The following is a 13,582-nucleotide window of genomic DNA, read 5'->3' as shown; positions in this document are numbered from 1 at the left end:
TCTCTGTTCAGACATCTTCCGTACCATGCTCCCTGTGAGGCACTACTCCTCCCAGCTCCTGTGGGACTCACCAGCTGTTGGATCATGGATACCAGGTCCCACATCACCTCATTCCCCTCCCACAAGTACATCCCAATTTCTGCTCTTCCCCTCATCTAGGAATGTTCTGTGTCATAGCATTGATGAGCTGGCTGAGACATGACACAGGTTGTATCTTTCAAGGAGGAAAGATCTGTTAACAGCACTGAACCTCTTTGCCTGCTTCCCCAGATTGCCCAGCTCCAGAACAGAAGACAGCTCTTTCCTCTACAGTCTCCCAGATGACTCCACCCACCAGCTTCTTCAGCCACAAGATGACTGTCCTCACCTTCAAGAGCACTTTGTTGGCCTCCATCATCCAGTGATGGGAAGCAAAGTGGGAGGCCCTAGCCTGGATGCTCGACGGGATACCCTCTTCCACCAAGGTCAGTAGTTTGGAAAACTCCATGCCTCCTTCATCTCATCACTTTAGGCTGATCTTGAAGGGAAATCTCACTGCAGAGCCTTTCTGATGGCTCATGTTCAAATGCTGTGAATCATCTCCCTAAGGCCTGATCCACTGATGCCTGATCCCTGTAGTTCAGATCAAACTTGTTTTGCATAATCATGGCATCACATTCCCACATGGACTTTCAGAATGCAGATCTTCCTCTTTGATCAGACTACCCCTCCTCAAAAAGTGAGCTGTTCACTAGAAGCCTCCCTCAGCATCTCTCATTCCAGTGTGCATTGTAATCACTTCTTGCTCCTTTCCCCCTCAGGAAGCCCTTGCTGCTTAGGCCTAGTGCCTGTTGAAGAGGTAGAAAGACTAGATTACTGCCAGTCCAGAGGAGATCTCCATGTCCAGAATCCGGTGATCTCATCTTTGGGTCAGGACCTACCAAGACATCTGAACAGCAGCCCTCCACCACTGAGACCCTTAGAGACTCATCCTCCCACCAGCTAGGGACCAAGCTGCCTTTTGCAAAAGACTTATTCTAAAGAGAAAAAGAGAAAGGGTATTTATTTTTGTATAACACCCCTATTTATATATTTATGCACTTGTATATAGATGTATATGTGCCTTTTGTAATGCTATGGAGACAGAAGGCATCCTCAGCAAGGTCACAGGAGGACCCAGGAAACAAGGCAGCAGCTCTCGGTGGCACCTGCTGTCCATCAGAGCACACAATGGAAAACAGCTGGACAAGAGACACTGCAGGACATGGATCCAAACAGAGCTGCCACCACCAAGATCCAGCACCCTCTTGCAGCGAGGGCTTCACAAGAGATAATGCTGTCACAAAGGCCTTTTCCTCTCCCCCACAGGAAGGTTTGTTCCAGGAACACACTCCTGTGAATGGACTGGAGTTATGCACTCTGCCTGATCAACTTAAACAACCTTTCACATACACGCCATCTGCAGCTGCCTATCTGTAAAGACAAATCCACGCTTTAACATCTAAAATAAAGGCTTTAGTCTTTGCTGTGCCTGGCTCTATGCTAATTCCTCACACAGAATGAGCCTTCTCTTTTTTACCTGCAGACATACAGCAAGCAGGACACCTGGGGAAAGGTGACATTTTCCTGCAGTTAGAGTTTTCCAAATAGTCACTGGTGATATTTAGTCTGAGCTCTTCTTGTTTCCTGTCTCCAGCTGAGTCTCTGGTTACCCAGCTGGCAGTGTATGTCTTGTGCCCTTGGTTAGGCCAGGGTTTCGTGCCAGACAGCCCCGCGCCTGGGGCTCCAGCCATTTCCCACCACCCAGGGCACAACCTGCAGCTGCACAAGAGCTCCCTGCACCAGGGGTGTTGCTCAGCAGGGACCCCCTGTAAAGGCAGGCCGCACAAGCCCCAGTCACACGCTTGTGCTGGGACCAGCAGGAAGTTCTTGTGCCTGGCTGGAATATGGCTAGAGCCCAGCTGAGCATACACCAGACAGAGACGCAAAGACCAGTGGCAAAAGGTGGGCAGTGGGGAGGACCAGCAAGAGCAGCTGCAGGTTGTTTAATTTGTTCAACTAAAAATTAGCACCTCAGAAGCCTTGCACTGGAAGAACACAACCCCTCCACCCTGGGGCTGAAGGAAGGTAAGTGCTGTAAATGATCATATGCTGCCACCACACCAAATAAGAGAGGCAAAAAAAGAGTAACACCTGAAAACACACAGAGCTTGGCCCTCTCTCACTCATCAGGCATATGCAAGCCAGTGGAGTTACAGGCTGACTTTGCATTGTTACACCCTCCTGCTAGGTAAATTGCGACGTCCTGCCCTGAGGACAAAGGCCCCTTTGCTTTCTCCAGGCAAGTAGCACCACCCTTGACTCTAGCCCAGTTAGCAGAGCAGGGCCATCGCTGCTCAGCAGTAACAAATGCTCACTTGAGGCAGACCTCTTCTACCATTCTTGAGAACAAGGTACCAAAGCGGTATTTGCCCCTGTGAAACTTCAAATCAGCTTTCCACAGCCACTTGTTTGAAGAGTAGACACAGACATAATGCACGCACAGACACAATGCACACACAGACACACACAGGGCACCTTGTCCAGTGTAAGCCTCTGCAATGGACTGATAGCAGTATTTAGTAGTTTTATTTGCAATTTTTTATTCCCTATCAGTTGCTACAGTCGTATTTTGATAGAAAAAACAAATATAACCCTTTACAACTAAACCCCTGTATAGCCAAAACAATTTTGCACTTCCAGGCATAACTGCTGCCAGAGTTAATTGTAAGGGTGACGAGGATTGTTAGGTAGCATTTCTGAACAGGGAGTTGGAGTCTCAGAGTCCTGTGGTAAAGGTTGTAGAAAGAGGCACCCACCTTTTCTGCTAAGGGAAGAGAGTTCTTTCACTTCCTCTCTATTCTGACCCGCTTGATTTCCTCTCTCAGAAAGACCACGTCACGAGTCGTGTGTATGAGCCGTGACTCCAACCTGGCTCTCTCTTTGATGTCAGTAGTTTGGGAGTCCTGAAAATCTCTGCCCTGTATGGAGAAGAAAAAAATGGCTCCTATAAAACATGGAGAATGACCAGTAGAAATTCATTTCAAGCAGGGAAAGTGAAGCTTTGCAAGAAGCAGGACAGCTCCATGACTCCTCCACTCCTTAGTCAGAACTACATGAAAGTCAGAGTGAAGGTTCACAGACTTACTCCCTAGAAGAGAGCAATAAATCCACTTTCCATTGTAATGCTTTGCTAAATGGCCGTTTCCATGTAACAAAGGAATATTTCTTTAATTCCTGCAAGACATATTTTAATTAGAAGTAAGATGAGTTTGTTTCAGTCTTAGAAAGCAGCTAAGTAAGAAATTGCAGAGTTGCTAAGGTATGGAGCAGCCACTCAGCCTGTCCCACTCATAGCCCAAACTGCTGACTGCAGAGCAGGATGTGAGACCAGGGAGCTGGTGAGGGCCAGATGATCCCTTACCCATTTCTGAACAGTCCCAAACCTGCAAGCATTGCAGTGGCTAAAAGACTCACCAGATCAGTCGTCAGCGATTCCAGCTCAGTTTCAAGCTGATGCTTTTCACGGCAAAACTTGTTCAGCTGGTGCAGCTTGCTGGTGTTTTCCCTTGTCAGCTTTGTTAGCTGATGCTGCAGAACTACAATTCTTTTCTAGAAAGATGTAAAAAGTTGATCTGGGATGAGAGAGGACAAAGAGTGTGGAGTGGGAAAGAAGTGCTAGGCACAACGTAAATGTCAAAAAAGACAGGTAAACAACAGACTTATCCTACACACACCACCTGATCTCACAGTACCTTTAGTGCAATGTCATCTTCTTGTTTTTAACCTATATATATATACTGCAAATGCCTAAGTAAGTAAAGCAGTTAAGCAAAAAGTAGGGGAAAAAGAAAGCCATTAGGTACATAGTACTTCTGTACCCTCCTGTGCTTTTCTGTAAGGGCAGCATAAGCGTGTTGCCTGCTTGCACCACAGTAGCTGAGCCTTAGGCCCCCTCAAATGGAGACATGAACTTTCAGACTGCACAGACTGGCACTCCAGGCATGAGCCGGAGCCTGCCCTGTACTCAGTTTGTCACCAAAGGCACTGGGAGAAGGCAGTAGGTGCCTAATGCCACCCGAGAACCAGAGAAAAGCATTCTGCAAGAGCTTCTCATAGGGAATGAAGTAGGACGATGAGGTTTTGGAAAGCGAAACAAAGAGATCAACTACTTCCATGAAAAATAGGATGTGCATCAGCAACTGGAGCAGAGGTAGGAATGATGATGGGAAATTGGAGTTGAACATTATGGTCTATTAATGACAAGTGAAAAAAAAAAAAATCAAACATGAGCACGTTCACAAAAGATTTTAGTGTAACTATTCAGCCCCCAGGGAAATGAAGCCATAATGGATCATCGTAACACACGTCTTCCTCCTCTTCCTGCTGCTTACCTCCCATTCTCTGAGCTCCACAAAATGCTCATATTCTTTCTCCATTATTCTCACTTTCATCTTCTCCATGGGTATGTTAACAGAGTGTGCTTGAACTGCTTCAAAATCAACCAGCCGACCAAATTTCTCCATCATCAGATGATTGCACCTCTCCTCCAGTCCTAACATGGCACAAATGGCAGCACTGTCATTCATTTCTTAATAAGAATTTCTGCCTTACCCCAGCTTTTTGTGTGAGCTCTTTGGTATTTGCTCTGTAAAAAATAATTCACACAAAACCACACAGAGCTCACAGCTGAGTAATGCCATTTGTCCTTGCCCATGATCACGCCTGTGTAGTCACTAAGCCACACTCTAAGCCAGTCCTAGTAAGGCACTCCCACACCACAGGCTGTACAGGACCTCTGCAAGTCTGGTGGTGCTAGACACAGCTTTGGGTTTGGCTCTTGGGAAAGTATTTTGAATAGGGCTTGTTTAATTCTTCAGATTACAAGAGGAGGAAATTGTCAGAAAAAGCTTATGTATCTTTGGGGAAACTACTTTTTTCCTAGGAGTTCTGGTTTACAACCAGAAATAGCAAACACGTATCCAGACTTCCAGTGTCTCATCTTAGTCAGCTCTACTTATACTAAGTTCCCAAATTATTTCACACAGCCTGGTGACTCTGCAGTGCTGGAGAACTACAGCTACTCCATCAAAACAGTCCATTTGATCTGTTCTATTTTCTGCAGTAACCCTCTGTGACATCTGTGCAAGTATAGAGACCAGACATGGTGAGTTACCCGCACCCAGTGAGGGGGACAGAAGGAGCATTGGCAATGCTGTGTTGTCCAGAGTCTCTGTCACTCACGTTGAATCTCTGCCTCCATCTCCTTTTTGTCCTGGAGAAGCTGCTTATGCTGCTCCCGGGCCTTCTTATGGATCTCTCTTTGCATTATCTTTTCATTACGTAGGTCCACAATTCTCTTCTGCAGGTACTGCAAGGACTGGTTGGTAAATACCAAAGTCTGAGAGAAGTCACGGGGCATCTGCCCATCAACCAAGCACTGCACCTGCAAAAGCAGCCAGAAATAAGCAAGGCTGGCTTTACTTATTAAGGATGCTGGAGATGTCTGTATATCAAATGTGATATATACAAATGTGATAAATACAGAACCAGTGAGTGAGGTAATAGTAAGCATGGGCACAACTCTTTTTTTGGGCCAGGGAATTGTGTAAATGAATGCATTGTATCCAACGTGGCATTATTGAATTGGGCAGAACTCCCATTAGTTTCAATAGTTTTCTGTCTTTTTTCGTGTTTTTTTTTTTTTTTTTTTTTTTTTTTTTTTTTTGAGGGGGTGTTTTGGGGTTTTTTTCCCAGGAGAATATCAGTAAGTATGGACCTGAAGGAAAATACCATGCTGAACCTATAAAGCACTTGAAGACTATGCACATTTCAGCCATGGGCCAGCCTGCCTGTCCTTACCTTGTTTCTGTCAGCACAGGAGAAGGCAAAACAAAAAACGGAATTCTAGAGGAAATAGTAGCATCAAGTTCAATTAAGGGCACTTCCCTCCCAGGAGACCAGAGTGGATGGGGAACTAAAGGCCCCAAAGAACAGTAACACTATTGTTTAGATGTACACAGGCCATTCTGCACGCGCAGATGCACAACATCTTGAATTACCTGATGGAGTCTCAAAGGCACAACTACATACAGCTCATTCAGTCTCTGCAGCTTTTCCCACTGAAAGGCCTCCAGTTCCCTGTTTGTTGTGTCCAGACTGGCTTCTACTTCTTTTTCCTGTAGAAAGACAAATTGTGGACAAACAAAATCCTGTAGTACTTAAAATACGTAAGGCAGCAAAGCTCTGTTAGAGTTCCTGATCCAAAGGGAAAGAAGTATATTAAAAATGTGCTTTTTTAAAATTACATGTGATAAGTGAGTTTCACAGGCAAACCCAAGGCTCATCGACATATATGCAAGCAAGATTCCAACCTGAATACCTCTGCACACATGTGCACTCCTAAATGTCTCCTTAGAGAAGACCAGTATGTATCAAGAGACAGCTGCTTTGTTTAGCATCTAAAGCACTTGTAGATCTACAGAGCCTGCAAGATAATTTTTATTGTGCTATGCCTGGAAATGCTTATTGATTCTGCATGAGAAAGAAACAATTCAGACTCAAATATCATGCCCCAGGGTGAATATGTGGCAGCTGGCACTTAGGAAAGCCTTTAAAAACTAAAAAAATGTTCTAAGTTAAGCACACTTGATGGAACATTTTTGAGACAATAAAAGTGCAAGACTTGCATAACGTTATTTTGGTAGCACTCTCTCTCTTCCAGATAACTCTTCAACTTAAGATATTTTTGAATTAATACAAATCAAATTTCTTAATGAATGCAGGCGTTCAAAGAAGCTAAACAGAAAATTTGTACCAAAAGACTTTATTCAGTGGTTACCTGTGACAAAGAGCAAAGGAAAATAACTAAAAGCAAAAGAAATAGATGGAAGAATAGAATTATAAAATGTTTTTAATAAAAAGCGTTTATTTTAACCTGGATTTGTGTTAGGGTAAGTATTCTTCAATCTCTCTCTGTTCCTTTACACACACACAGAGGATAGGCCAGGCCACACCATGTATTTCATCTGAACCAGAGAATCCAGTTCCTGCTGCTGCACGAGGCTAGACAGCTGGGAAGGAACCGGACCTAAAGCTTCCATCCAGCCCCATGAAAGCTAAGGTTGGACCAACTTGATTTACCCTTTTCAGGAGAAGAGGTGACCCATGTTGAGTTGCCTCCTGCCTCTGTGCTACCATAGATACCTCTTCCTAAACAAAGGCCTCTCAAAGAGTTAGGATTTTGTTTTTAAATCTTAGACTAGCACTAATCACTAGCACTACATTTAACATGCTGATGCTTGCTGAGAAAACATTACAGTACCTTTCTGGCCAAGGTATTATATTCCTTTTTGAGGTCAGCAGCAACTTTCTTCTCCTCTTCTAAAGCCTTCTCAATGCCTATCCGCTGCTGCTGCAGCTGGATGGTGTTCCGGAAGAGGTCCTCACTGCAGCCTGAGAGGGAAAGGGTCAAAGAACAGCTTACTTTCACTGTGACTGCACTGGAGTTACTGGGTAGAGCTGGTACCTTCTCCTATTGTGCACAATCCCAGCATTCCCCATAATAACATTGTGGGTTTGGTTTCCTAGAATTTCCTTAAACATGAACCCATGGACCACGTGCCTCCATGACCAGGTGAATGTCTTGGATGGATCTTCTTTTTCTTTACATTCAGTCAAGACCGTTTGTTTCCAGAAGTCAGATTAAATGCATCAAAGCCAGCATTAAAGCCAAATGCTCAAAAAGTTAGCTTTTGTAAGCAATGCAGTCCCAGTAATTAATACATGTTGCAGTAAAATCTTCAATTTTGTGAGCACATAGTTGTTTCTCCATAGCACCCTTCCCTACAAATTATGAATTTGCTGTTGGGATCATTTAAAGCTCTGTTTGTAAACAAAGCTGTATTTCATAGAACCTGCGTGATGGTAAGGAAGATCTGTGAATTTCTGTCTAATACTGTGATTTCAGTAACGCTAAACAAGGGCACAATTATGCCCAAATCAGCAGGCATAATAAGAAAAAAGAGGGTTCAATAAAGGCAAAGAAAATTACACATAAAGTTTAAAATATGAAGAGGCTAATGCAACACGTAATTTCCCTATTAAATTAGCAATTTGGACTTTCTGAATAAGAAGTAAAAATCTTTATTTCTTCCCAACATTCCATTGAAAAATGAGATGAATGAGGACTTAATAAAAAAATTCCATTTGTGGAAATGATATTAAAATCCAATTTTAAAAAAAGGGGAAGGTGAATTGTTGGTAAGCTCGAACTTGAAAATGAAGCAGTGCTGTTACATGGTCACTGACACACCACTCACAGATTTTTTTTAAAAAACATCCTAAATTAGTTAAACTTGTACAAAAGAAATGGAGGGAGAGAGGTTGCCTGCCTTTTTTGAATGCACAAATGAAGAGGATTTTGCAAAGTAAAGCTCCTAACTTTTCAGAGCAGCCTAGCAACAGGCAATTGCTGCATAAATCCACGAGGTGGTAACAAAGAGCTTCAATTAACACCATGAGGATCTCCCTCAGAACGTCCCTGAACAGGGAGGGATCCAGCCAGGCCAGGCAGCTGGTTTCCAGAGAGCAGCTAAAGCCTTACCACTGCTCCACTCCAGAGAGGAGCCTTTTCTCTCCAGAAAATGGCCGTGAAATGGTGAATGCTTCTTTACATAAAATAATTAATCCTTAGTGCTTAGCTAAATTTTATTTTTCCAAACTTCTTTAATTAGGGTAGTCTACACTACCAGCAGTTTTATTATCTTGACCAAAGTTTCCTGGGGAAAAATGCTGCGCACAGGAGGGGTACACACATTCCAGCCCTTCATGGCTTTAACATGCAGTGAATAATTAAAAATTCTGTGTTTTCTTTTCAAACACATAATATTGCCCCTAAAGCTAAACAACTAGTTAACACAAGGAAATAACAGCTTAGGTACCTTCTGGGCAAACAGAGCCATCAAAGGCTACATCTTCAGATCCACAGTTTTCTTCATCAGTCTTTAAGTCAGGCTTTTCACCATCCTCCTCTTTGGTCTCCTTTTCTTCATCTGAAAGAAACAGATAGGCTGCTTGCAAAACACTCCAGACCCACCAGCTATGCATTATGCCAATGTGCTGGTGAACACAAGCCCAGTAACCCATGAAAGATCATTCTGGTAGTATGTGAATCCAGGCACCTTGTGCCTATTGCATTGATCTGATGTGATATTTTCACAGAAAGGAAAAGGAAAAAAGAGGAGGGAAAAAAAGAGGGAGAGAGATCACCTAGTAGTGGAAAAGGCACAGGTGCAGCCCATGTTTTTGGGACTTACTTCAACAATATTTCCTCTCTTTATATGTGTTAGGAATTCAAACAGTGTGGGTTTACCATTATACTACAGAGATTAATCTACCAAGCAGAGTATGGAAACATAACTCTGTCATAAAAGCATCACCATTGTCTGCACTTTTTGCTAATCATGTCCCACTTGAAACCGAAAGCCAAGTCAGAGAGAGCACAAGTATTTTAGCTCAGTAAGACTGCCTAGCTTTAACAGCTTAAAACTGAGTCACTAAGACAAATTAAATCCTTTCCATATTATGTTTAGTCCTGTGACTAATAGATGATTGTAGATTAGGTTTATGATCTCTCATTAGTCAATGGACAGATTAGAGCAGAATGTCACGAATGTGGCAGACTAATCACTTATCCATAGCTCCCATTGGTGCAGCATAGGAAGCACCTATTTAAGGCTGTGCCTCTTCCTCTTACCAATTATCAGTCCTCAGTATTAACTAACAGGACGTAAATTGCAGGAGCTCTTATCAGACCAACTGCAGTCATGTTAGAAACTGGATTACATCATTGTTATCATTCATGATGACTGCCACAGAACACGCTGTCAGTCTATAAACAAATCTGGATAGGGCTGATCTATGGGGTTTTGAACTGACTGGAGTGTTGTGCGTACTCAGGGCTCCAGCTAGACAGAGACATGTACTTGACCACATGGAAATATGTGCAACAAATCCATAAAGCAGAAAGAACAAAATCTCCAACCTGCTTCTCTTCCTACTTCTTTTTTTCCCACAAACTCAACTTCCTTCTTCAAAATATCAGTCAGAAAATCAGCAAATTCATTGTTTTCTCCAAGGGATGCTTCGAAGCTGGCATAAAGAGCTTTCTCACGTTCTTGAAGCATTACAATCTCACACTTTCTATCCTCCATTTGTGCAATGTAGCTCTTCAATTTTGACTAAGCAAACAAAAAACTACTTCAGTTAAAAGGTACAACCCATGTGTATGTAAATAAGATGCATCTGTGAAGACGTGGAAATGCAAAACTTGTCTTTCTCCCTTTAAACCCATGTTTCAATTAAGCATCACCTAGAAGTATGTTCTTAAAATATGTGATTAGTCACTTACGCCGTATCATGAAGGACCTATTAAAATACAAATATTAAGATTATTTCAAAAATAACTATTGGAAGTTAGAAGTGACCATCCTAGTAGGCTGATCATCACGAGTTTCCTGTTTTTCAAAATTTAGCATTAGTCACCGGATCAGTGCTCAAACAAAGTCAAGGGATGCCACCATTTACTTTATGGTTTGCTTTTGTTTCAAGCCATGCATTAATGGTACACGTGGTCTACTTACTTGTATGTCCTCTTGTTCATTGATGAGGGTACAGATTTGCTCCTCAAGAAGGTTCTCATGTACCTCAAGTTTCTTCAGGATAATCAGCTCATCACAGCATGTGATGCAGCGCAGATCAGCACTTTTCATCTGCATATCCATCTTCAGTTTCTTGTGCCGCAAAAGGCGAAGTTCAGCATCGAAGGTGATGACCAGTGTGTTGATCTGGAGCACAGGAGAGTTGAATCAAGAACAGGAAAAGTATTACCAGTGCAGTCAAACATGCAAAGCTAGAGAAAGGAGCAGAAGGGGAAAATTCTCTCTGCCAAATCAACAACTCAGACTTTCTATTTCCTAGACAGTACTTAAGCACTTAGAAAGACAAAGTTAATCCCAAATGTGTCTTTGTTCTCAGCACAATAATAAAAGAATCACCAGGGCTTCACAGGAATCTTTCACTACATCCCCTCCATCCTTGAAGTATTTTACTCTTCCTAGAATATTTTAGAGTAGTCTGTAGTTTACAGTAGTTTATGTAACATTCCCAGATGCAGCAATAAATAAGTCTTCTGCCTTGACAGACTTCTTTCGAAATAGCTGCCAGCTCTTCCCTTAGACATTTACAGCTAAATCAGTACTAGCAGCTGCTAACATTAACTTATAGATGTGTGATGTTTACAGCAGAATTTGGGTATTCCCTAAAAACCTTCATACACATAGACACAAGGGTGTCTGTGTTGAGGCAGACCAAAGAATCAATGGCCAGTAGCAGAAAATAAAGAAAAGGTGCTAAGAAATGGAGCGAACAAGTGAACAGTGGCACACCTCTGGTATACTGCTCTCTGTACCCTCCTAAACTGGCTTAGGGGCATCCTGAGCTTGAAGTGGTATGCTTCTGTTCAACAGCTTTGAGTGGATTTTTCTTCCAGACTTTATCAAATTATAGCTTCCCCCACATCCTAGCACTGAGTTTCCACAGCTTAGCTATTGTTGGATAGGAAAACTACTTTCATTTGCATGCTTCAAGCCTTCTATGTGACCATTTCATTTAATATCTCTCCTTCTTTAAAGAGATTATTCCCACTCTCCTTTTCTAAGCTATTCAGAATTTTATCGCATCTCTACAACCATTTCAGTTGGTCTTTTTGCAGGCCAAAGATACTTTATCCCCTTAGATGTACCTTTGAAAGAATCTTTTCCATGACTAAGCATTTTGGTTACTCTTTTTTGTAGCTTTTCTAATCCTACAAAGTAGTTTTTGAGACCAAAAAGTTGACATTACAGTTGCTTAAGAGCTGAGATCATCGTGAATCTACTAAGTTGTAGTGATGCTCCTTTTTTAACTCTGTAATTTTTCAAGTTTTTCAAGTTATGTCTAACATTTTACTTGTCTGTTTTTTGTTTTTTTTTGGGCACTAAGATCATAGTTTCATGGAACAATCAATAAGAAATCTAAGATCTGTTTTTCAAGTGATAATAGAACACAGGTCATAGTTATGGATTTATACTGATTAACACTGCAAATTTGCAACAGTTAGCATTTTAGAGTAGCTGCAATCCTGAGACAGAAAGGGTTTTGGATTCATTTATGATCCAGTGGGATTTTTTAATCTGACAAAAACAACTTTCAATTTCCTACCTTTTTAATCAAGGTCTCCTGCAAGTATAGATTTTTTATCTTCTCCCTCTTTAAAATTTCCAGTTCCATTTCTGTTGGCTCTGCTTTCTCCATGTCGAAAGCCTTCTGCTCCTCTGTGACCACCGCTGATGCACCTCCAGCCTGTGCCATGGGGTCACCCTCTTCCACTGGAGGACTTCGGAGAAACACGTGCCTAAATGCACGAGATGAGGGACACCCTTCCAGTGGTTCCTTGAGCTTTGCCTTGGCCTCCTGCTCCTCTTTGAACTTTAGGAGGACGTCACTGTTGTACTCAATTACTTTTTCAGGAACCTCATCTGGGTGCAACTGAGGGATCGGGGGAAGAGGGAGATGTTCTGATAAATCTAAGCTTGCCTGTATGGATTTCAATTCCTTCACTAAACCCTTGATTTCCTCAATAACAGAAACCTTGAGATCCCGCAAAGACACAATCTCTTTGTTCATATTCATTTTCATCTTACGGATCTGCAAAGAAAAAACAATTTTAGTAGGATTCTCCAACAGAGGAAGTAGTCTTCCCCAACACAAGAAGGCTAACATTAGGATTATTAATCATTCTGTGATACGGGGATATTGTATTAGTTGACTCTTTTTACATGAAGTAATGATTGAATGTGATCTATCATTAATATACTTGTCAGAAACTTCTCTGATCTTTATAAAAGAAAATAACACACCACCCACCTGAAGCAACAGGAATTCCTCATCTGTATAAGCCCAGAATCTACAACAAGAACTATTCCCTTTCTTTGTCCTAATGAGTTGTGTTAATCACTGGATATCTGGTAGCATCAGCACTACAGTGAAGTGCTGAAGCTCAAGTGTGAGACTAAAATGATCCAACAAATCCCCTGAGACTGTAGCATTGCTTCTATAATGCTTAGACCTCACTGTCAAAGTTATCCAGTGTCACTCTTTTGCACTCCAGCCAAATACAATGAAAGACCATTCCTGTGAGAAGGATGAGGGGACAGAAGTCACAAGGAAAGCAACAAAGATACTGTACAACATTTGGACTTAGTATGTCTTCATGGTTTAAAGATATGTGGCAGCTGTAGGAGTCCTACCACAGCAAGGTGACTCCAAAAGATCTGGTTTCTCAGCAGAATTCCAACTCCAGAAGCAGTGATTGCCAAAGTGCAAATACAGAGAGGCCACACTAGAATACTTGTCCTTGCTCACATCCCTATATTTGTAAAGTTATTTCACGGCAGGTGTTATTTAGCTCACTGTTTTACTAGATTATAAGACTTTCTTATAATTCAAAAAGACAGGTGTTCCT

The 13,582-nt window shown here is 42.1% G+C and overlaps 2 protein-coding genes across 17 annotated transcripts in view; one reads left to right on the top strand and one right to left on the bottom strand.

Moving 5' to 3' along the window:
- BOC (BOC cell adhesion associated, oncogene regulated) overlaps positions 1–1,509 on the top strand; it is a 54,504-nt gene extending 52,995 nt beyond the window's left edge. For all 6 annotated transcript variants that reach the window (XM_017731947.1, XM_017731946.1, XM_008631767.2 and 3 more), the window contains 2 exons: positions 271–464; positions 801–1,509. In XM_017731947.1, coding sequence (XP_017587436.1) covers positions 271–464; positions 801–985 — 379 coding nt within the window. In that variant the 3' untranslated portion in view covers positions 986–1,509. The remainder of the gene's footprint in view (positions 1–270; positions 465–800) is intronic.
- Positions 1–13,582, bottom strand: part of CFAP44 (cilia and flagella associated protein 44) — a 58,015-nt gene that overhangs the window by 13,422 nt on the left and 31,011 nt on the right. For 9 of the 11 annotated variants that reach the window (XM_017731933.1, XM_017731935.1, XM_017731938.1 and 6 more), the window contains 10 exons: positions 12,280–12,765; positions 10,662–10,865; positions 10,064–10,259; positions 8,961–9,071; positions 7,343–7,473; positions 6,081–6,197; positions 5,263–5,464; positions 4,413–4,573; positions 3,496–3,630; positions 2,581–2,999 (listed from right to left, as the gene is read on the bottom strand). In XM_017731933.1, coding sequence (XP_017587422.1) covers positions 2,865–2,999; positions 3,496–3,630; positions 4,413–4,573; positions 5,263–5,464; positions 6,081–6,197; positions 7,343–7,473; positions 8,961–9,071; positions 10,064–10,259; positions 10,662–10,865; positions 12,280–12,765 — 1,878 coding nt within the window. In that variant the 3' untranslated portion in view covers positions 2,581–2,864. Of the gene's footprint in view, positions 1–2,580; positions 3,000–3,495; positions 3,654–4,412; positions 4,574–5,262; positions 5,465–6,080; positions 6,198–7,342; positions 7,474–8,960; positions 9,072–10,063; positions 10,260–10,661; positions 10,866–12,279; positions 12,766–13,582 lie in introns of those variants that run through there. The other 2 variants (XM_017731934.1, XM_017731936.1) reach the window with 2 other exon arrangements.

Source organism: Corvus brachyrhynchos, unplaced genomic scaffold, assembly GCF_000691975.1.
Source record: "Corvus brachyrhynchos isolate BGI_N302 unplaced genomic scaffold, ASM69197v1 scaffold3, whole genome shotgun sequence".
Classification (NCBI taxonomy): Eukaryota; Metazoa; Chordata; class Aves; order Passeriformes; family Corvidae; genus Corvus; species Corvus brachyrhynchos.
Note: the sequence above shows the minus strand (reverse complement) of the source record. Positions and strands in the feature narration are given on the sequence as shown.